The sequence below is a fragment of the Dromiciops gliroides genome, chromosome 2 (assembly GCF_019393635.1).
Source record: "Dromiciops gliroides isolate mDroGli1 chromosome 2, mDroGli1.pri, whole genome shotgun sequence".
Taxonomy (NCBI): domain Eukaryota; kingdom Metazoa; phylum Chordata; class Mammalia; order Microbiotheria; family Microbiotheriidae; genus Dromiciops; species Dromiciops gliroides.
In genome coordinates this window covers 81,829,387-81,853,581 of record NC_057862.1, presented here as the reverse complement: position 1 = coordinate 81,853,581, position 24,195 = coordinate 81,829,387, and the positions used below count along the sequence as shown (strand labels likewise).

At 37.1% G+C, this 24,195-nt stretch overlaps 1 protein-coding gene across 2 annotated transcripts in view; it reads left to right on the top strand.

Annotated features, from left to right (window-relative positions):
* The window catches only part of BTAF1 (B-TFIID TATA-box binding protein associated factor 1), a 130,310-nt gene that overhangs the window by 91,848 nt on the left and 14,267 nt on the right, over nucleotides 1–24,195 (top strand). For both annotated transcript variants that reach the window (XM_043984760.1, XM_043984758.1), the window contains exons 22-34: nucleotides 252–405; nucleotides 785–894; nucleotides 4,543–4,744; nucleotides 7,044–7,192; nucleotides 11,770–11,922; nucleotides 12,050–12,171; nucleotides 12,259–12,426; nucleotides 12,543–12,620; nucleotides 14,679–14,808; nucleotides 16,236–16,377; nucleotides 16,500–16,630; nucleotides 17,785–17,910; nucleotides 20,710–20,862. In XM_043984760.1, coding sequence (XP_043840695.1) covers nucleotides 252–405; nucleotides 785–894; nucleotides 4,543–4,744; nucleotides 7,044–7,192; nucleotides 11,770–11,922; nucleotides 12,050–12,171; nucleotides 12,259–12,426; nucleotides 12,543–12,620; nucleotides 14,679–14,808; nucleotides 16,236–16,377; nucleotides 16,500–16,630; nucleotides 17,785–17,910; nucleotides 20,710–20,862 — 1,818 coding nt within the window. The remainder of the gene's footprint in view (nucleotides 1–251; nucleotides 406–784; nucleotides 895–4,542; nucleotides 4,745–7,043; nucleotides 7,193–11,769; nucleotides 11,923–12,049; nucleotides 12,172–12,258; nucleotides 12,427–12,542; nucleotides 12,621–14,678; nucleotides 14,809–16,235; nucleotides 16,378–16,499; nucleotides 16,631–17,784; nucleotides 17,911–20,709; nucleotides 20,863–24,195) is intronic.

Genomic DNA, 24,195 nt, shown 5'->3' with positions numbered 1-24,195 from the left:
TGAATGGGGTAGTCAGTTAATTAGGGAAGTGTAAAAGGATTAACTTGAAATAGTTAGAGCCCAAATTGGGGCTATGTAACAAATTCATGGTGGACTCAGAAGCTTTTGAATTAACCTAACTCACTGCCATCATAGCAGAGAGTTGGCCTGTTGTTTTATATGATCTTCAGCTTTATAATATCTGTAATATTTAAATGTTTGGTTAGAAGCCTGTTTCTCAAGAAATCTTATCAATTAATGCTTGATTGTAGGCACAGAAACCATATTTAGTGCAGCGGAGAGGGGCTGAATTTGCTTTGTCAACTATAGTGAAACATTTTGGTCGTGAAATGGCTGTAAGTCTACCACATCTCTGGGATGCTATGGTTGGCCCCCTGAGGAATACAATTAATATAAAAAGTTTTGGTACGTATAAATCTTTGCTGATTTTGGTTTTTAATGGTCTCACCTTTGGGGTGATAAACACTGTTAGAAGGTTCTCATCCGTTTACTCCAGACTAGGTTGGTAAGTTATTAATAAATGGTGAACTAGTTTCATTTTAATTTGCCTCCACTCCATCCTATACATGTTTGTGATGGTCCTCATAGCTATTTCCAAAGGAATGTTAACAACAGATCATTGTGTTCTGCTTCATCAATTATGTGCTGGACACAGTGCTGGGTTTTACCTTAAAGCAAAATAAACTCCCATGCTAGGCGGGGTTGCTGAAAATTTGTGTCGGCTATTAGACTTAAAAATTAATTGCAAGGTGAAATTTACCTAAAACAGAATATATTTTAATAGATGGAAAGTCCCTACTGGAAAGGGGAGATGGCCCTGCCCAAGAATTGGTGAATTCTCTGCAAGTTTTTGAAACAGCAGCAGCTGCAATGGATACTGAGCTTCATCCTTTGGTAACTAATTGATTCAAGTGTAGTTTTTTTTTTTAATAGAACAGATAATAGCATTACATTCCTCCAGTAAGGTATTATTATATTCCTCTGTTATTAGGGGTTGAAAAGTGCAGTTTTAGTGTCCCTGGAAATTGCCTTTTTTTGTTATATAATTTAGCCAGGTACTTGCACTCTTGACAATACCTCCTGTGGAGCAGAATTGGGTGTACCAATTAGGGCCCTCTTAACCAATTTGCAGCATTTCAGTGGCACAGCATCCAGGGGGTACATATAGAGGGAAGATACCCAGTACACAACTGAAAACTGATTGATGGGATCATCTAGAGAACATGTGCTTTGAGTAGTTTCTCCAGTTACTTGATTTACTTGGCTCTGTCCTCATTCTCTTGCCCAGTTCTATTAGAATGTGATGTTCATCTTTAACTCTGCTTATCTAACATTGAACTCTTTAGGCTATGGCCAATATGGTTTCATTTATCTTCACAATATACCTTAGAAGATCAGTATGTGTATATGAGTCTCAGTGTGTTACTCAGAGGTATTACACCCCATTTTCAAGGTGGGAGATAAAGCTAGAAAGTAATTACTTGCCCAGTATATGTAAGCAAGATTTAATTAGAACTTATGAGGTACAAGGCATGTAGTCTGGAGATGAGTTCTAAGCCCAACTCTTCAAGTGACTGGTGACTGGGCAAATCCCCACAATTTTGGGCTCATTTCCTATCTTTCTAGTGGACTGGATGATCCTCATGAGAGAGGTGGGAGGAAAGAGAGGGTGCGGGGCATCAGGGGGGAGAGAGAGAGAGAGAGAGAGAGAGAGAGAGAGAGAGAGAATGTGTGTGTGTGTGTGTGTGTGTGTGTGTGTGTGTGTGTGTGTGTGTGTGTGTGTGTAAATGTAAGGGTGCATGCACTTCACAAATTTTCTTCTAGTGATAGACTATCTAGTAGTCTTGGTAAGAACTTTGTTCCTTTTTTAAGACTATTGTCTACCGTGGACTACTAATTAGTATAGTCAAATTTGGAAGAACAAAGAGATCATGTTTAAAATCAGGTGTTAGAAAAATGCTCCCACTAAATGATATTAAAACAATTTAGAATGTATATTGAGTGGTTATAACTACCAGATTCTTCAGATTAACTCCAGAGCTGCTTCATAGAGTAAAAAATATACTCCTTCCCTATACTCCTCCATAAAAGTCTTATGTCGTATCACAGCCTTCAGAAGTAAGCATTCTGCAATTTATAGTCCAATGGGGGCTGCTAGCTCAAAGAAAACAATTTTCTTCCTCAACTCTTTATAAGCCTAGGCAAGGAAGGAGAAATTGGAGAGAGAATGGAAAGGGGAGGGGTGTTTTCTTTACTTTAAACAATACTTAAAGTGTTTTTTTGTCATACGCAGGTATGACAGCCAATTTACCCCGAGTAAAATAGGCACTTTTTGTTTCTCCTGGAAAGGTGGTTAATTTGCACAGGTCTATTAATGTATTCACCCACAGGGCCAACAGCATCCATTTGGCTAGGACTACTAGGAGTAAAGACTTTGGCCATAGAACAGAGTAAAATTAACTTGATCAGACTTTCATTAAACCTGCAACTTTAGTCATGTTGTTATTAGCCCAGTGTCTGCACTTGCTGAAATAAATGTTGTGATATATGCAAAAGTCAGATAATAAAGCTTCATGTGTTTTGATAAAGCTTTATGTTGTAGTTTAGAGTCAGTGTTGTCTAGTGGTTAGCCAGCCTTGAAGCAAAGGAATACCCTCAGGCTCTGCCTCTGAAACATCCTGGTTGTGACCCTTAGCAGTCACTTACTCTCATATGCTCTAAGCACAAGATTTTATTTTGCAGAGAAGGTTCTAACTTGTGTCGGGAGATTCCTCATTTGGAAGTTCCTTATCTGTTCCTGATTCTATTGCCTGGATCATAGGACCCATTATTTACATCGCTAGTTTAGACCAGAGAAATAAATTTAATTAAACGGCCATCTCAGGGTTTTCTGAAACATCCAAAAAAAAAAAAGTCAGCCCTAGTGACCAAGTTGGAATGAAGCCTTAACTGTCCTCCCTTTCTGGTGTTACTGAGAGGCAAAGAAATGGAGTTCCTACAGCTGCTTTTTGACTGACCTTTAAGATTCAGGAATAAGCAAACCTTCTCTCTCTCCCCCCCCCCCCCCCCACTATACTTTCTTTCCCTATTTTGTTTTCTTTTTATTCTGAGCTTAAACACGAAATAAAATTAACATTTTCATTTTCATTGTGGAACAGAAGGAAAAGATTATTCATGAAACTGTGAATATCTTAGAATTTGCTCTTCTTTATGTGTATATAACTTAACATATAATTTCCAAAGCTATCCTGATTGTCTTTGATTCTTCTATTTTCATCTCATTTAGGGGCAGGGGAAAGAACCCTCTTCCTTCCTGTCATCTACCCTTCCTGCAAATTGAATAAAAAATAAAAACAAAAACTTTTTAACAAATATGCACAGTCAGTCAAAACAAATTCTCATGTTGACCACATTGAAAAACAAATATTTCATTCTGCTTGAGGTTTAGGAGAGCAGGGTTTTTTTCTTTCTCCGCATTTTAACTTTTTAAAAAATAATACTTTATTTTCCCTAATTACATGTAAAAACAATTTTTAACATTTTTTTTTAATTTTGAGTTCCAAATTCTCTCTCTCCCTCTTCCCCCCTCTCTGAGACGGTAAGCAATCTGATATAGGTTATACATGTGCAATCATATAAAAAATTTTTGTATTAGTCATTTTGTGGAATTAAACTCCATTTTATTTTCTAATAGGGCAGTCTTTAAAGAGAATTACAGGTTTCTGGGCAAAATTGGAGAAAGGAGATACTGAATACCCTAGAGAGATGGTTGAAGAACCAGTGATTCTGATATTTTTTCTCTTTAAGAGTGGAAATACTTTATTGTTGTTTGTGATATATTGTTATTCAGTATGTTATGGTGCCTTTTTGAGGGGGTTTTAAGAATGAAATTAAGAGGTGGCATGGAATGGTTAGTAGAGAGCTAATAAGTTCAGGGGATCCCTTAACAGCCAAGAAGATCTGGGTTCATTGTCCCTTTTTTTGTTGTTGTTGTTGTTTTTTTGTTTGTTTGTTTTGAGGGCAATGAGGGTTAAGTGACTTGCCCAGGGTCACACAGCTAGTTAAGTGTCAAGTGTCTGATACTGGATTTGAACTCAGGTCCTCCTGAATCCAAGGCCAGTGCTTTATCCACTGCGCCACCTAGCTGCCCCTCATTGTCCTTTAACACACACTAGCTGTGTGATCATGGACAAGTTACCTAAACTTTCAGTGCTCCTAGGTTGCTTCTTTAGACTCTTAAGATGGAGAATAATTGCCAGTCTCTATTGGGGAAGAAGTTTCCACCCTTGGAGCTCTCCTCATACTGAGGAACTCATATTCTGTACCAAAAAAATATTCTGAGCAAAATTTCTTTAAAAAATTTTCTTGATATCCTTGATAAGGATTTTTAAATATCCTTTATCTCCATGGGAAAGGGTGGAAGTGGTGGTGGTAATTAAGCCAGAATTCAGAATCATTCTAGATTATGAACCACTCATTTGAATATAGTACTGAGGTAGATTTGTTGCATAACTCGTGTCCTAATCGAATTTTTCTTTCCAGTTGGTACAGCATTTGCCCCATCTATACATGTGCCTTCAGTACCCCAACACTGCAGTGAGGCACATGGCTGCTCGTTGTGTGGGAGTCATGAGCAAAATAGCTACCATGGAAACAATGAATATTTTTTTAGAGAAGGTTCTTCCATGGATAGGAGCAATTGATGATAGTACCAAACAAGAAGGTGCAATTGAAGCACTTGCCGGTATCCTTTTAAAAAAAAAAAAAAGCCTTTAGGAAATTGCTTAAATTGACTGCTGATTTTGAGTGCTATGAATCAATCGGAATTTTGAATGACAAGATCTTGTAGGCAAAAGTGATTTATGTACATGATGAAGAATATACTGTTTGTAGATGATGTTTAAATTTCTGTATCAAAGTTTCACAACGTGGAATTTCCCATACTCATGACTTCACAAATCTCAATCTCTTTCCCCAAATTTCCTGATAACCAGTAACCCTAGTAGGCATTCCTCAAGCCTACAAAAATGTTGTTTGAGAAATTCAATCTAATTACAATTCAAAAAACTTTTTTGGGGGCGGGAGAGCGTCTTGCTAAAGAAGGTACTGTTTAGGTGCTGAGAAATTCATTTATAAAGTGTTTGGATCTTAGAACTTATTTTATCATAGGGATAATATTATGGGTGTTAATTAGGTTCCTAGAGCAAAGGACAAAAGCACAATAAATTGTTAATTCTCCATAACTCTGCATTTGAAAGACAAAAGATGTTTTTCTGACCCATAACCAGCCCTGGTATTTTGAATGGAAAAATAAGGAGGTTGAAAATTTGAATTGGAAAATAAGGAGACCAGAAGGGCAGCTGCCAGATTTGAGATTCCCCCATGCCCACAGTGGTCTGCCTGTGTTAATACCTCTGAATGACTAAATTGGACATTTATTTACAAACCTTGATTTTAGCTTAGTTTTCTTTTCTTTTTTGTGGGGCAATGAGGGTTAAGTGACTTGCCCAGGGTCACACAGCTAGTAAGTGTCAAGTGTCTGAAGCCATATTTGAACTCAGATCCTCCTGAATCCAGGGCCAGTGCTTTATCCACTGCACCACCTAGCTTAGAGTTTTAAATCCATTCCATTTTACACTAATGCATTGTTGGTGGAGCTGTGAACTGATCCAACCATTCTGGAGAGCAATTTGGAGTTATGCCCAAAGGGCGATAAAACTGTGCATACCCTTTGACCCAGCAATTCCACTTTTAGGTCTTTTTCCCAAAGAAATCATGGAAGGGGGAAAGGGACCCACATGTACAAAAATATTTATAGCTGCTCTTTACGTGGTAGCAAGGAATTGGAAGTTGAGGGGGTGCCCATCCATTGGGGAATGGCTGGACAAGTTGTGGTATATGAATACAATGGAATACTATTGTGCTGTAAGAAATGATGAGCAGGAGGAGTTCAGAGAAACCTGGAGGGTCTTACGTGACCTGATGATGAGTGAGATGAGCAGAACCAGAAGAACATTGTACACAGTATCATCAACATTGAGTGTTGACCTACTGTGATGGACTATATTCTTCTTACCAATGCAATGGTACAGAAGAGTTCCAGGGAACTCGTGATAGAAGAGGATCTCCAAATCCAAGAAAAAAAAAAAAGAACTGTGGAGTATAGATGCGATTGAACCATACTATTTCTTTTGTTTGGGGTGCTGTTGGGTTTTTTTTTTCTATTTTGAGGTTTTGCATCACTGCTCTGATTTTTTCTCTTATAACAGAATTAATGCAGAAATAGGATTAATGTTATTATGTGTATATATGTATATATATATGTGTGTGTGTGTGTGTGTGTCTGTGTGTCTGTGTGTCTGTGTGTATCTATATCTATGTGTATATAGATATATAGATATAACCTATATCAGATTACCTGCTGTCTAGGGGACGGGGGAGGGAGGGGAGGGAGGGAGAAAAATCTGAAATTGTAAAGCTTGTATAAACAAAAGTTGAGAACGATCTTTACATGTAACAGAAAAAATAAAATACCTTATATGTAAAAAAAAAAATCCATTCCATTTTAAAATGGGTATTGAAAGAAAACAGGCCAATCTTGAAAGTTTATTTTTACCTGTAAAAAACATTTGGATTTATTTGTCTGAATCAAGTTGATTCTTCAAGAATGAATGAAATAGTATGTTATGTGCTTTAAATTTTTAGGAAGGAAAGTATTCCAGAAATGTCAAATACTATCACAAAACTGCCTTTATATAAATTGTAAAATTGTCTTAAACCTATAATGTTAATATTATTTGTTCTTGAGTATGACAGTGAAATTAACCATATACATATGTAAATAAAAGTGTCTCAATTCGCTAGCTTAAAAGGATATCCAGTAATGAAACTTATTTTTAGGTTCATTCAGAGGTATTGTGAGGCTTTGTTGTGAAAATAATGACCTAAATGTTTCTGATTATATTGCCTAGTGTGATTACATATATTGCCTGGTGTGATTACACTCAGAATCAACTGAAATTTTCCTTAATCATCTATTCAAGCTGTAATGGAACAACTAGATGTTGGGATTGTTCCATATATTGTTCTTTTAGTTGTACCTGTATTGGGAAGAATGAGTGATCAGACAGATAGTGTACGATTCATGGCTACACAGTGCTTTGCAACATTAATTAGGCTAATGCCACTTGAGGTAAGTTGAAAAGGTGGTATCTTTTTCTTATTTTATTGTATTAAATATTTTATAATTCTATAGTGCTTGAAAAAATAATTTTTTAAAGAGTTTAAGTTTGCAGGTAGTTTTACAGCTATGGCTACGGTGAGAATTTGTAACAACAACAACAAAAAGGATAGAGACAGTCTCCAAAAGCAAAATGGTTTCCTTATGAACTTAAAAAAAAAATCTTTATATGTACAAAGTCATTGCAATTAGGATAAAATGGAAAGTTATCAGGTTTTTTTTAATCTTTGAAAAAGTTCTTATATCTAAGGTTTGTCAGAAATTAACACAGCTGATTTCAAAATGCAGACCTGGAGATGTTATACTTAACCTTACCTATCACTTAATCTCCCTCATAAGCTGTGCTCCTTGTTTGTTTTCTCATTCTTTCCCTTTACTTAGAATGACTTGCCCTTTTCTTTTTACTTATCCAAAATCCTACCCATATTTCACAACTTATCTCAAATCCCATCTTTCAACTGGCTTTCCCTCAAAATGATACTTCTTGGCCTTTTTTTATGTGCTCATGACACTGTGTCTAAACAACATATCAGAACTAAAATGTTCACACCTTTTGAACCAGAGATCCTGTTACTAGACAAATACCCCAAGGAAGTCAAAGACTTAATTCAGGTGGAGATGAGTGTTAACAGTTTTTTCTTTCTTTTTAAAACAAAAATCTTAGTAATATTTTGGAGTATACTAGTACTAGCTGGCTTTTGAAGGAGGCAGTAGCCCTGCTAAATTTTTGGTTGTTCTGAGAAGCAGTTATAGGCACAAAGGCAGTGTGTCAACTAGTGCCTCTTAACTAGTGGGCAAAGGGAAGGAAAAGAGAAACTGGTTGATGTAGTGGAAAAAACACTGGACAGTGTTTTGTAATAAGTCTAATATCAGTTAATTGTGTGGCCTCTCATGGCCAAACTCCTTGAGGAAGCAAACCATCCATAATTGGTGCCTCCACTTCTCCTGACTCTGCTCTAAACATTCTGCAGTCTGCCTTCTGACCTCATCATTCACCTGCAGCCTCTTTCTCTCTAAAGCTATCATTGTTCTCTTGGTTTGGGTTTTTTGGTTGGTTTTTTGTTTTGTTTTGTTTTGTTTTGTTTTGTTTTGTTTTGTTTTGTGCCGTTGATCTCTTGATTGCCAGTATTTAATGACCTTTTTTTGTCCTTCTTAACCTCTCTCTCTGCAGCCTTTCATACTGTTGATCACCCCCTTCTCCTCGATGCTCTCTGTGGTTCTTGTGACACTACTCTCTCCTACCTATCTACTCTGTCTCAGTCTCCTTTGGATCTTCTTTTAGATTATGCTTGACAACAGTGGATGTCTCCCAAGGCTCTGTCCAGGGCCCTCTTTTCTTCTCCCTTTACATTGTTTCATTTGGTGACCTTTTCAGTTCCTATGGATTCTGTTATTTCTATGTAGGTTTATTTAGCCATAACTTCTGACATCTAGTCCAATAGCACCAACTGCCTATTTGGACATCTGCAACCGGACAGCCTATAAACATGTCCAAATCTTTCCCTCTCAGTTATCCTGTCTTCTAAATTTCCCTGTTAGTATCCAAGGTACCATCATCCCCAGCTGCCCAGGCTTCATGGCCTTGGTGTCTTCTTTGACCCCTCATTCCTAGTCACTGCACGTTTAAAATCTTTTGCCAAGTCTTCTTGTTTCTACCCTCACAGCTTGTCTTGTATACTTCTTCTCCCCACCACTGACATAGCTGCCACCCTGGTGCAGATCCTCATCACCTTATCCCTGGACCACTGCAATGACCTTCTGGTTAGTCTCTGCCTCTACCCATTGACATCTCCTCCCACCCCCCACCGTCTCCACACCCCTACCCCCCCATACAGTCCCCCTTTTATCCATCTTCCACTAAGCTATCAAATCAATATTCCTAAAGCATGTCACCTAACTTTTTAGTAAACTCCAGTTCCCTATTACCTCCAGAATCAAATATAAAATCCTTTATCATCTGACCTCTTCCTATCTTGTTGTTTCTTGCACCTGACATTCTCCTGACTCAGTACCTTTTCAGTGGTTATCCCCCATGCCTGGGATAATCTTCCTTTATACTTCCTGGCTTCCTGGAATTCATTAGAGATTCATCTCAAATTTCACTTTTTTCAGAAGCTTTCATCAGTCCCTTTCTCTTGCTAGTTCCTTTCCTCTGAGATTACCTTCATTTATACTTTATGTGTATTTATCTATATGTACATGGATATAGATCAATAAGGCAGTTGTCAGTAATTTCATATTTTCACATCTATATGTGCGCACGCTCGCACACACACTGTGTCATACTGTAATGATTGGAATGACGCCACCTGCTGGATACTTACTGTAGAAGAGTTCTGCCCATGAAGCGAAGGTCTTTGAGGGCAAGACCAGGAGTCTTTTCTTTGGCATCAGGAAGTGACGCGGACTAGTGGGAGGAGGAAGGAAGAGACTGGCGCTCGGTCTCGCGCTCTTTCCTCTGGACTCTGGTGGAGAGCAGAGCGAGAAATGTGCTCTCCCTTTAATAGATAGGAATCTAGGCCTTTTTCTCTCTCTTTACCAAATTCTTATTCTCCTTAATAAATGCTTAAAAGTCTAACTCTTGCTAAAGCTTATAATTTATTGGCGACCACTCATTAGATATTTTAGACAGTTTAGCTAGAATTTTAACCCTTAACAATACTTACTGATTTGCATGTTTGCCTGTCCTGTTAGAAGATGAATTCCTTGAGGACAAGGACTGTTTTTATTTTTGCCTTTCTTTATATCCCTGGAACTTAATACAGTGCTTGGCACATTATAGGTACTTAATAAATTCTTGTTGATTAACTGGCTGGTCAGTCCTCACTTGATCTTCATTTCTTTGTCTGTAAAAAGAAGGTATTAGACTAGGTGATGTGTTTGTTCAGGTTTTTGTTTTTTCAAATTAATATCTCCTTTCTTTCCTTTCCATTCCCCATTGAGAAAACACTTGGTATAAACACATGTAGTCAATCAAAATAAATTCTAGAATTAGGCATGCTTTCTCCTCCCCCCCCCCCAAAAAAATGTTTATTTGTGAATCTGAACTCTGCAATGATTAAATCCATCCTTGGGGATGAATCTCTATTTATAATGTATAAGATGGATTACAGCTTGAACAAAGTAGAACCAGGGAGACCATTTAGGCCATTACTCAGGTCTCAGCATGAGGTAATAAGATATAGAGGGACATCATGGTATAGAAGAAAGAGCGTTGGTCTTCAATACAGAAGACTTAGTTTTGAGGTCCAGTTCTGACGTTTTATAACCTTGAGACCTTAGGAAAGTAGCAGGTTTTCTCAGCCTCAGTTCCCTCATCAATACAATGGGGATAATAGCTGCACTTCCTGCCTCACAGAATTATAAGGAGACTCAAGTAAGATAATTTATATAAAGTTCTTTGTGGCCTTTAACATTCTTGTTGCAATTCAAATGTAATTTTACACTTTGACATAGTTGTAGGATACATCTGAGTCCTAGTTTTATAATTGGTAAAGAATAACCAAATATAAATATTTGGGTACTAATGGAATATTAACATGAAAATAAATACATGTTTTTAAACTCAAGATAAATACATGTTTTTAACTCACTTTTTTATATTTTATGGAAAATGGTTTTTCTAGATGATACTTAATTTTCTATAACTCAGAAGCCAAATTCTGTTTATTATATATAATATATTCTATATTATGCTGTGTTATATATTAATTTTTAATTTACTGATGTTTATTAATGCTCTAGAGGAAGATGGACTGAGATCCTTGAGTTCTGGGGCTCTCAAAACAACTCCTGACCTTATTCCTTTTCCTACTATATCAGTTTCTTCAACTTACTCACAATTCTTGGACCAGTTTGGGAGTAAGAGAGAGGAAGAAGCCAGCCAAATGTTGCAATGATTTTTTTTTCATTCTGACATTATTAGAATTAATTTTGCTGCATTATTCTTGTACATTCTGAATCTAGTATTGAAATACTTTAATTTTGTCTTGGGTAAACCATAAAATCAGTCTTGAGCTGCTAAGTTCAAGCTTTTTAGAATTTTGACTGTGTATGTGTAAATATGTCCCCTATATGTTTTGTTTTGGGAACTTTATTTTATTTCTTAAGATTCTAGAAGATCCTTAGGTATCTGAGATTGTGGATCTGATATTAATCTTTAATTTAAAAATTTTAAATATTGTACTATATACAAGCACTGAATTTTTGGACATCATAAGTGATGTTTTAGCAAGAACATTGTGAAAATATTGCCTTGTACTTAAAAATATTTCAAAAGTTTTGATATGTTATCTTAGCAATTTTAATCCTTTCATAGGTCCCCTAGATTCTACCTATATTTTTCCAGGATTTTCAAAATTGTAGTGAAAATTTCAATTTAATTTAAAGTAGTATGCATTTATATGATGATACAACTTGTGGTTAATCAGTTTTGATTGACAGTTTGGTAGATATGAGTTATAGTTATAAGTGTAAATAAGCTTATTTATAGTTTCAATTTGAAAAACTAAAAGGAAAAATCATTTTAGGCAGGCATTCCTGACCCTCCAAATATGTCAGAAGAATTAATCAAGTTGAAAGCCAAAGAGCGACACTTCTTGGAGCAGTTATTGGATGGGAAAAAATTAGAAAATTATAAAATTCCAGTTCCGATCAAAGCTGAACTAAGAAAATATCAGCAGGTAATGTTTATGTTCATAGAAAAAGAATTTATTCTGTTTTGCCAAGGAGGACTCTTTTTTTTTTTTAATTCACTTTCTAATCAATTCACCAATATTCTGTCTCTTCTACCTCCCACAAACCTTATAGGATGGTGTGAATTGGTTGGCATTTCTTAATAAATACAAGCTTCATGGAATTCTTTGTGATGACATGGGTTTAGGAAAAACGTTACAGTCTATTTGCATTCTAGCTGGAGACCACTGTTTCAGGTAATTAAAAGATTCATTTTGTAAGACTTGAAGATCCTGAGAAATTTTTAAAAGTTGGTAATTTTAGTATGTTTTGATGTTGTAAAGAGCCCAGGAATACGCAAGATCTAAATTAGCAGAATGCATGCCGCTTCCATCGTTGGTGGTTTGTCCTCCCACTCTAACAGGTCACTGGGTTGATGAAGTAGGTAAATTTTGTTCCAAAGAGTATCTCAATCCTTTGCACTACACTGGACCTCCAACTGAAAGAGTAAGGTAAGATCTCTGAAACAGAAATTTTTGAGCTATTGTTTCAAATAGAAATATTTTTATAACAAATTTAATACTTTATAAACTTTTGCTTATCTGTCTTTTTTTCTTTGTTTTTAAAGGTTACAGCACCAAGTCAAAAAACATAATCTGATAGTAGCTTCTTATGATGTTGTGCGGAATGACATAGACTTTTTTAAGTAAGAATTTAAAATTTTCTATTTAGAAATTCTAAGTATATTTAATTTTTATATACTGATAAACCTTAAATTACAAATGGATTATTTCCTAAAAGTTCACTTAAGAGACACTTAAAAAAACAGAATATCCTGGCTTGTCACAACAAGATCATGAGAATTTTAGAAATGAAATTGAATTTAGAGACAATATAATTACATCCCTTCATTTTATAGATCAGGAAACTGAGACCTATTTTGAGGAAATGAATTGCCCCAAATTGAATGCAAGTTAGCAGAGCAGAAATTCAAACTTAGATCATTTGACTCTTGATTCCAGTGCTCTTTCTACTATACTAAACTTCTTTCTTCAGTTCAGTATCTATTTCCTCACAAAAAATATTTTACTTAGGGATTAAGTTCCACAACCAAAACCACAAAATTCTATTTAATCCCTAATACATTTGGGGGGGGGGCAATGGGGGTTAAGTGACTTGCCCAGGGTCACACAGCTAGTAAGTATCAAGTGTCTGAGGCCGGATTTGAACTCAGGTACTCCTGAATCCAGGACCAGTGTGCCACCTAGCTGCCCCACTGCGCCCCCCCCCCAAAGTTTTTTTTTTAATTTTCAGTTCCAAATTCTCTCCTTCCCTCTAGCCCTTCTCCCACTCATTGAGAAGGCAAGAAATACAGTACCCCATATACATATGAAGTTATACAGGACATTTTCACAGTAGCCATGTTGCAGGGGAAAAAAAACAAGAAAAGTTTTAAAAAAGAGAGAAAATCTATTTCAGTCTGCTTTCAGAGTTCTCTAGTTCTCTTATCTCTAAAGGTGGTTTGAATTTTTCATCATGAGTCCTTTGGAATTGTTTTGGATCATTATCTTAATCAGAACAGCTAAATCTTTCACAATTGATCATTGTTACAGTATTGCTGTTACTATGTACAATGGCTCAGTTCATATAATTCTTTCCAGGTTTTTTCTGAAACCATCCCCCTCCTCATTTCTTATATACAATAGTATTCAGTCTCTATCATATACCACAACTACTCCTAATAAATTTAAAGATAATTTGCCCTTAGTGTCAAGAAGATCTGGGTTCAGTGCCTCTCAAGCATACTTGTTTCCTTAAGCAAGTCACCTACCTTTTAGTGCTCCCAGAATGCTCTTTAATTTATAGACAAGTTAATGATCTGTAAGCATAAAGGTAGTTTATATACCAGGAGTTTACTACACCAATAAAATCACGTCTGACCCAAAACCATTTTTTCAGTGTCTGAGATATATAGTACTCAAGTAACCTCTGTTCATTAAAGTGATCATATTTTCCTATAGAACAGAATTCTTTTGGTTTGGTTTTGGTTTTGGTGAGGCATTTGGGGTTAAGTGACTTGCCCAGGGTCACACAGCTAGTAAGTGTCAAGTGTCTGAGGTCAGATTTGAACTCGGGTCCTTTTGACTCCAGCCGGTGTTCTATGCACTGCACCACCTAGCTGCCCCTAGGACAGAGTTCTAATTTGGAATGCAAGGAACAAATCTCCTTGTGCTACAGCCTTTGAAATAGAAGTAGAAACTTCCTCAACTGCTCCCAGCCTTCTTGGATGATAGCTACAATGGCCTGGGGCAGGGTCAAGTGGGGTGGGTGAGAAGTAGAGTTTTGGAGTGATTCACAGAATTTGATCAAGGTAAAAGGAATCTAAATGGATGAGGACAGAAAGTGTAGAATAGCTTACCAAGTCTAAGAAGGTGAAATAATGGGTAAGAGGCAGCCAGTTGTACAGTATGAAGATCTAATTCTTCCATTACTCCTTTCCCTTTGTTGAGGTAGATAGTGGAGCTGGAAAGGCAGAGTGATTACCCAAGTTACCTTCATCCTTTTCTCTTTTAGTACAGGTAATAGTTTGTGCTGGGAAGGGGAAGGAACAAAGGCAGGCGATTGTAATGGCTTTTTGTAAGAAAGTTTGGTGTGTCTATTTTAGATTGTATACAGATTCATGATTGCTTAAAACAGTGATATATGCATAGCAAGTGATTAGTAAAAGTTGCCTGATTCAGAAATTTCCTGTTTAATCCTCCAGAAATATTAAATTTAACTACTGTATTCTTGATGAAGGCCATGTCATCAAAAATGGGAAAACAAAATTATCAAAAGCTGTAAAACAGTTGACTGCCAATTATAGGATCATTCTTTCTGGAACACCAATCCAGGTAATTGTATGCTTTTATGTATTTTTTAAGTATGTGACATTAAAATAGTATAAATTTTGTTATTTTTATAATTTTATTTCAAAAATTTCATTAAATAATTTTATTTTCAAATTTCAAAAATTATTAATACATTTTATTTATTGGTTTGCCATTATTGATAAATCACTCATTTATTAACTGTGAATAGACTTTGGTGCTATTTTATACTGGTAGATTTTATATAGTTAACAAGTCTGAATGAATCAGATGTTTTAAATTGACAAGTTATAAAACTCAACTTGGTTTTTTATATTTGGTGTTCAATTTTATATCAAATCAAGTTATGAACTTCTTGGATTGATTTATCGAGAGATCTTCATCCCTCTGAACTTGATGACGTATGGGTAGGAGGGAAAGTTTGAGGGCAATTACAATAGCACTTTCCTAGCAAAAGCAGCATTGACCCTGAAAAGTAAGTAGCAGTTGGCAGGTATAGAACATGCTCATGAGTGTTACATTGTAGAGAATAGAAGCTGGTGGGTTCTGTAAGGACACCAGAATTTCAGGAAGCAGCTTTCTTCATACCTAATGCCATAACATGTTCAAAGTTTGCCTGACTTTCCCTCAGATAAGAGGATGTATAAATTTGGTAACTTGGAGAAGTAATGCCATTTGAGCAGATGTCTGTCATCCCAGAGTCCTTATCATCTTTTCCTTTCCCACTCCCTCTATCTTCTGGCTTTTACTGAGACCTGTTTCCCTTCTGATGACTTGGGCTTCCTGACTGACTGCTCTTTCTCCCCGGCTGCATTTTCATTCATTTCCCTATTTCCACCTCTCACCCCCAATCACTGGTTGAGGTGGGAGAGTTGGAATACTCCTTGCTCTCCATTGCCACTTCCAGGTTCTCTCCTTACCACTATCTATCAACGATCTTTCTTCCTCTCTTCACTCCATAGCAATTATCCAATCACAGCTGTGGTCTGCGCTCTTCAGTGAGTTTAGTGTTCAGGATTAGAGGAGGCTAAGACATACTTACAAATAACTAGGCTCCATCATTTTATGTTACAGAAATTTCCAACAAAATTTTCTGTGAGATCTGAGGAGGGGGCTCATAACTAATTAATTGGTTAGGGAGAGTTTCATGGCGGAGCTGGAGCTTGAACTATCTTCTTTAAAGGATAACTAGGAACTCAGCAAAGATGGGATTGTGGGATATGGAAAAAGAATGAGCAGAGTGAAGGAGGTGAGGAAGCTTAGCATGTGTGTATTCAGTTTGGCCTAAGTACTGTGAGAGAAGTAATGGGAGAAAAGGCTAAAAAGTTGAGTGAAAGGGATGGTTCATCACATGTTTTCCTTAGTACCTTTTTTTTAAGAAAGGAACTATGTTTAGTGTAAGATTTAACTGATATTTCACTCTCCCCCACCTTTTGTTTTTTTAAATTCAGAACAACGTTTTGGAGCTCTGGTCACTCTTTGATTTCCTTATGCCAGGATTTTTGGGTACAGAACGTCAGTTTGCAGCTCGTTATGGTAAACCTATCTTAGCAAGTAGGGATGCTCGAAGCTCCAGTCGAGAACAAGAAGCAGGTAAGAAAGAATCTTTCCTTCAACTCATTTTTATTTCATTTTGATCATAATTAGATCCATGTTTAGAGAAATGAATCTTTTCCTGTGAATTGTTTCTACTTTTCCCACTCTGTAAATAATAGGAGTTCTTGCAATGGAAGCACTGCATCGCCAGGTCCTCCCATTTCTCTTGAGAAGAATGAAAGAGGATGTTTTGCAGGATCTTCCACCCAAAATTATTCAAGATTATTACTGCACTCTTAGCCCTCTACAGGTAAGAAAGGAGTGATGTATTCAAAAAGTTAAAATCTGCCATGGAAACCATCTACTCATTTAAATGTATGCATATGGAAAATAAATGAATAAATAAATCAGCAGTTTTTGATTAGCTGCCTATGGTTTGTGAGGCACTTTGCTAGGGGCTTGGAATACAAGGCTCAAAAATAAATCAGTTCTTGCCCTCAGGGAGCTTATCTTTCTAGGGAAACACCATGTACATACATTGTATATGCAGTATAAATACAGAATGATTGGAGGGGTTGAGGAGAGGCACTAGCACCTTGTAGGGAAAGCCTCATGTAGAAGTAGCACTTGAGCTGAATTTTGAAGGATGCGAGGGATTCTGAGCCATTCTGAGGTGAGGAAGAAGTATGTTTCAGGCATGGAGGACAACCGGTGTCTGGGCACAGAGACAGGAGGCAACATGTCATGTATGAGAAACAGCAAGAGCACTTGTTTGACTGGACCATAGAGTTACAAAGAGGAGAACTGTATAATGAAACCGGAAAGGACTGTCTTTGTTTTCATATATATCCCTGGTGCTTAACACAGGACCTGGCATATATTGTTGTTGTTCAACTGCTCAGTTGTATCCTATTCTTCGTGGCCCTGAACTAGACTAGCCATGGGGTTTTCTTGGCAGAGATACTGGAATGGTTTGCTTTTTCCTTCTCCAGTGGATTAAGGCAAATAGGAGTTAAGTGACTTGTCCAGGGTCTGAGGCTGGATTTCAACTCAGGTCTTCCTGGCACATAGTAGATGCTTAATAAATATTTACTGACTAAGACTCAAAGAGCTTAAAGACTTCATCTGTGGTCACCCAACTAATGAGAGTCAGAGCATGTATTTTGTTTTTGTGTGACTGTGGCAACTCTCCAGCCCATTGTTGAGTGCCTTTCACATAGTAGACGTGGTAAATGCTTGTTGGTTTGAGTTGAATTCTATGCCTGGAATATAAAATTAATTTCAATGAAACATAGTATGTCACACCTACTGAATACTAGAAGTAATTTTAAAAGAATTTAGCATTTATTTTCTTACTGTGAAAGGGATCTTAAATTACATATTTGTTGAGCTTTGGTAATTATATGATTTGAACTACGTGCAATATTCACTACTTTGGTATGGTGGGGGGGTGAATTTCTGCAGGTTCAGCTGTATGAAGATTTTGCTAAGTCTCGTGCCAAATGTGATGTTGATGAAACTGTTTCTACAGCTGCACTTAGTGAAGAAACTGAAAAGCCAAAGCTAAAGGCTACAGGACATGTGTTCCAGGTACAGATTTCTTCTTTACACTACAGTTGCCATATTAAATGCAGTTACCAGAATGCAAACATATTCCTTGCATGTGGTGAGTTTTACATTAAACATTGACATAGATTTCAGTTGCTTAATTAGAGCCTTTATTCATGTAGATGCCCTTGTTAGATGTTAAGGATGCCTAAAATGGGAACCATAAATCCTACTCTCAAGATGCTTAGCGACCTATTTAAAAAATAATAATTAAATCAGAAGCATATGGCATGAAAAGAAATGTAGATGTCATTTGAATCAAGATTTGAGGGGCGGCTAGGTGGTGCAGTGGATAAAGCACTGGCCCTGAGTCCAGGAGGACCTGAGTTCAAATCCGGCCTCTGGCACTTGACACTTACTAGCTGTGTGACCCTGGGCAAGTCACTTAACCCCCATTGCCTCATCCACCCCCCCCCCCAAAAAAAAAAAAAAAGGTTTGAACCAATGGTTTATTTTTGCCGGAAATACATTTTTACAAAAAAGGCAGTATATTTCAAATGGTCCATCCTTTCCTTTCTTTTTTTTTTCTTTTTTTGCGGGGCAATGGGGGTTAAGTGACTTGCCCAGGGTCATACAGCTAGTAAGTGTCAAGTGTCTGAGGCCGGATTTGAACTCAGGTACTCCTGAATCCAGGGCCGGTGCTTTATCCACTGCACCACCTAGCCACCGCCAATCCTTTCCTTTCTTAAAATATTCCAATCATCTCTGACAGAAGAGTCAAACTCTCAAACCACATATTAAAAACATACCATAAAGATCCCAGAGCATGGAAGTAGAGAAGAAGGTGTGTATGCATCTCCTTTTCTCTTTGAATGAATCAAAGCCCTCTTGAGAGTCTTGGATGCCCTAGGCAGACCTGAGATGTAGATAGGAGATGAGAAGGAAAGAGGGATCCCTATTGTGAGAAAATAATTATTAATAATGAATTTTCTTGGGGGAACCCAGATCAATTTTAGCCCTTTCTCCCCTTCACCCCAGAAAGTCCACTTCTTAAGGAACTTCAGCTGGTTTGGGGACCAGCCTAAGGATACAATAGAAATGGACTCTTCTACCTAAGTTGAGCTGATTGGATTAAGCTATACTTAGATAATGGACTTTGCCTTGACCAATTTAGGGGGTATTCTTTTGCATACTTCCTCTGATGTCATTGAGGAAGTTCACTGGGGGTGGAAGGAGGGCAATGAGGGTTAAGTGACTTGTCCAGGGTCACACAGCTAGTAAATGTCAAGTGTCTGAGGCCAGATTTGAACTCTGTCTGGTCCTCCTAAATCCAGGACCAGTTTTTTATCCACTGTGCCACCTAGCTGGCCCTGTAGAGTTCATTTTAATATGAACTACGCTCAAGTCATGTCAACCAATGGAATTGAGAGATGCTAACCAATTAGCTTTGATCGGTGTCTAATGACCTTCTCTATCAAAAGAGGATAAAAGCCCAGACCACTAGACTGTCGCCATCTTGGAACACACTCTTGACTGTCTGTCCATTGGTGAGCGCTCTCCTCTTAGGACAGGGCAGGCTGGTAGGCCATGTGCTCTCTTAGAGACAAGATGGCACTGGGGCTTTCCTCATGCTTTTGTTGACTGCCACATAGTCAATTCTTTACTTATATTCAATATTAATTAATAATAAATACTGCTGAAACAAGTGTAATAGCAATTAATATATAAATATCCATTAATATATAAGTAGCAATATTTTAGAAAACCCAGCCTAGCCCCCCAATAATTAAAAAAACCAACACCACACACACTATGGAGGAGGTGGGGTTCAGCAACCGGGGCTTAATTACAAAAGGAAGCAATGGATTTAGAGTCAAGAGCAGGGTCTGAATCCCAGCTCCACTACTTCCTATTGCTGCCTCCATAACCCTGGGCAGATCATTTAACTTCTCTGGCCTTGATAACCACTAAGATCCCTTCCAGCTGTAGATGTCTGCTCCCTATCACCTTTTCTCCTATTGTTTTCACTAGAATTGTCTTCAGGGTACAACGAGTAATTGTCTGTAGGCACAAGTATATTTCTTCTCTTTCTTAGGAGAGAGTGTGTAGGGCAGGGAAGAGGGAAGACAAAGAAGATCTTGAAAGAGGAGGCTAAGAGAAGCTTGCTTCTTGCCAATAGGCAAGAAGAACCCAATGGTTCTAAAATTGAGCCTATACCCCTATTCCCTTCACCTTCCTTCTGTCCCTTACCAGAGAAGACCTGGGATTATCTTTTAAGATATCTTCCCAATTGAACCATACGGTTTCTACTTTTTGGCTGTTTTTTTTTCTTCTTTTTTGAGGTTTTTCCCTTGTGTTCTGATTCTTTTTTCACAATATGACTAATGCAGAAATATGTTTTGTGTGATTGTACATGTATGACCTATATCGGATTGCTTTTCATCTTTGCGGGGTGGGGCAGGCTTTGGCACTAAAAATCCCATGAAAGCAAATGTTGAAAACTGTCTTTGCATGTGACTGGAAAATAATAAAAGACTTTAAAAGACTTCTTTCCCTTCAAGACCCCATGCATTTAGAGCCGAAGGGTCCTTTGAGGCCTTCATGTGGAAGGCACTCCCACAAGTACTCCTTGGTGCCACATCTGTCTGTCCTGCCCAGAGAGCTCAGTTATCTCACAGATTCTTGTTTCTCAGCATCGTTCCCACCCTTGCAAGTCTCATTTCCAGTAGCATAATTAAAATGACCAAATCTCCCATGATTTGGTAGTTTGTCTATTCTTTGGAGCCAGTGTTTTAGAATTAACTTTGTTTTCTTTTTTTCTTTTTTTGGTTCCCATTAAAGGCATTACAGTATTTACGTAAACTATGCAACCATCCAGCATTAGTCTTAACAGCCCAGCACCCTGAATTCAAGAATACTACTGAACAACTGGCAGCTCAGAACTCTTCTCTTCGGGATATTCAACATGCTCCTAAACTCTCTGCCTTGAAACAGGTAAGTGATTAGCTAGGGGAAAAGCATAGGGATTTGACTTATGGTACCTTGATAAGTATAAATTCATTTTCTTCTCCAAAGTGGTGTTCCTTTTGGTTTTATCAATATATTATTTACTTTGCCTAGAGATAGCAGGCATTATAGAAACTTTTCATTTATTCATTGCATTTTAATATTAATTTGAGGTGGAATGTTTTTATTGACTGCAGAGATTTATGAAGGTTAAGTAGAAGAAAACATTCCTTTGAATACTGAAGATTACTAACTGTCATAAACTTCTAACTTATCCTATAGGTTGAGGGTCAGAAAATAGTGATTTATAGCTACGCATTTGCTCTTATTTCTGTTTGCGTACTCTTGATCTATACTTTATTCATTTAATTTGTTAATGTTCAGTGAATATTTTCATTTGATTTCACTAGAAATATCTATTGAACTGAAAACACTTCAAATAAGTAATTTATAGAAAATATACAATACAGCTTTTTATAGGTGTAGAATTTGACTGTCAATAACTGATGGCATTATACCTAAAACAAACAGCTGTCTTTCTTTGATTAAGAGTTGTAGTGGTGCAGTGGATAGAGCACCGGCCCTGGAGTCAGGAGTACCTGAGTTGAAATCCGGCCTCAGACACTTAACACTTACTAGCTGTGTGACTCTGGGCAAGTCACTTAACCCCAATTGCCTCACTCAAAAGAAAAAAAAAAGAAGGGGGAAAAAAAAAAGAGTTGTAGAGATAACTCAAAAAATGAGTAACAACTATGAGTTGCCTGATTTTATCAATTAATAGTTATTAGAATTAAAGAAGGAAATAGATAATGGCTAATGACTACATTAATGTAAATGAAAAAAATACAATAAAAGTCAAACTCTAAACAATTGCAATGGCTAATCTTTGTCCTGAAAAATAAATAATGAAATATACAGCCCTCTTCTCAATAGAGATGTGGGGGACTAAGAGTGTGGAATGTTCACATACTCTCAGATATATGTGGTTTTGCTTAAAGTGGTTTACAAAGAAGCTTATATGTGGGACATGGGGAAGATGTGTGTCTAGAATTGGCCAATGTAAAAAAATTAAATAAAATTTTTTTGATTCCTTAAGAATCAAATCCAAATACAACAGAATTGTTAAGTAGGGCTTATGAATTCAGTCTCACTACCTCACAGATACATCATGTATTGGGGTAGATTTTAAGCTAGGTTGAGAAGTCATGTACTATAGTCACCTTTATGTCATCAGCTTTGTTTGATCTATGGCTAGAATATTCAGAGAGGGAAGAGAAAACAAGCAGTAGAATGTGTGATTTTTCAAAATTATCTAGAGGAAATATTTGTTTGATTACATATAGCCTTTTTAAAGGCTATACTGACAAGTAAAATGAAGTTATATCAGACAAACAGAAAATTTTAAATTTTGAATTACCTCTTTTCTTTATTATTAATGTACTATTGGAAGAATTGTTTGTATTTTTAATAGTTTTTCTGTATAAAAATTACTCTTTTCTCCAAAGGTGATTACCCATGCTGGATTATCATTTTAGGGGGCTCCTTCCTACCCTGGAGTATCTGGAATTCTGAAGTTTAGAACTGTTCACCTTAGAAAGGTCAAGAACATTCCCAGTCATTCTCTCTGGAGGGTTTCCCAATAATTCCTTTTTCCCCTTTCCTCAGTTCCTTTCAGCTATTGAGTGAAACTTCCACCCCAGGACAGAAATAGCACCTCTAAATATATCTCCTTTGCTAATGCTTTCTTCAAGTCTCTTCTCAGAAAATGGGGTGGTAGAGGTAGGAAGAGAATCTTATAATCATTTTTCTGAATGTCAATGGATGTCACTTGGAGGAAGACAGAGAAGGAATTTCTGTCCAATTAAAAGGCGATATAAGGCTTGGAGGATTAACAAAGTCAAGATGTAAAGCAGCCCAAATAAAGCTTAACCATATGCCAGAAACATTAAGGTGAAATTTCAAATACCAGTGTGGTAAAAATTATTTGTGGTAAAGATACATATTGGAAGTTTTAGCTGAATCATTTGAGAGATTGCACATGCTACTGAAGCCGCTTTTGAAGGACCTCCTTTTTTTGGAGAGGAGAAGTCAAGGAACTTCCAGTATGCGGACTTAAAGGTGAAGGCAGGACCCGAAGTTGTGGCCCAACACTCAATCTAGTGCATCACCTCGAGGTCATGTTGAGGGAGAAGTGGTTTCCTGGAGGACTTGGCCAGGTTGGGGAGGAGTTCGACAGGCATAGATGGCATAGCATTCCAAACATGGAAAATTGTGTAAGCAAAGACAAAGAGGTATAAATTAAAATAAGGTGAATTGAAGCACAAAATGGCAAGAATGATCAATTAACTGGTAAAACAGGAATCTACCAATAAAGAGGATCTCAACTTTTTAGGCAAAGATAAGGTCTCAAATGAGGGGGTCAATCCTCTTATAGTTTGGGGGAGTCCAGAACAAAAAAGCAGGACTTGATTGGTGGGGAACAAGTTATAATTGGTTATAAGAGCTTGACATCTTTAATGTCAAAAATCAGTGATAGGTTACTGAGCTCTGAGGTATGGGTGACAGTATAAGGGTCTAGCAACAGTCCCCTCTTGTGACCAAGAAATGTTCATTGTTTGAGTCCACCTGCAAGGTTAGAGATAGTGGGCCAGACTTCTTTGGAAAGCAAACCAGAGATGCTTTTGAAGGATAGCTTGGTGGTATCAAAATACTAGACCAGACTTCCTGATGTCCACATATGTCCTTCAAGGATAAGAGATTTCTTTGAGGTAGGAATAAAATAGTGATTGCAGAAGAACTTGATTTGATTTCTAAACTTAACTCATTACAGGTTAGCTGGATTCTGAACTAGGTTCAAAGACAAAGAGCCATGAATTAGGCAGAGTCACAGGACAAAATTAATTGACTGTAAATAGGATTAATTTTAAAAGGACATAGCAATGAATACAAGGCATGTTCATTAGGGAGAAAAGTAAAATCTTGGCCTTAGAATAAAAAACTGCTGTAGAAGTCCAGGATAGAGTAGATCTTATTAAATACAGATCATATGAAGGACACATATTGGGTCGTTGACTGCAAATTCAGTATCAACCGATAACATGATGTGACTTGCAAAAAAAATTAATGCCATCTTAAAGTGTTAGTACAAGTAAATGTTGCAGAACGAGAAAGGTATTACTAGTTGCACTGTATTGTAAAGTCTCACATGTTAAGAGGGGCATTGGAATATAAAGGAGCATATAAAGTATACATAACTTTAAACTGTTACCAATTTATTATTATTATTATTTTTTTTTTGCATCCTCCACATTTAGTTGTGCC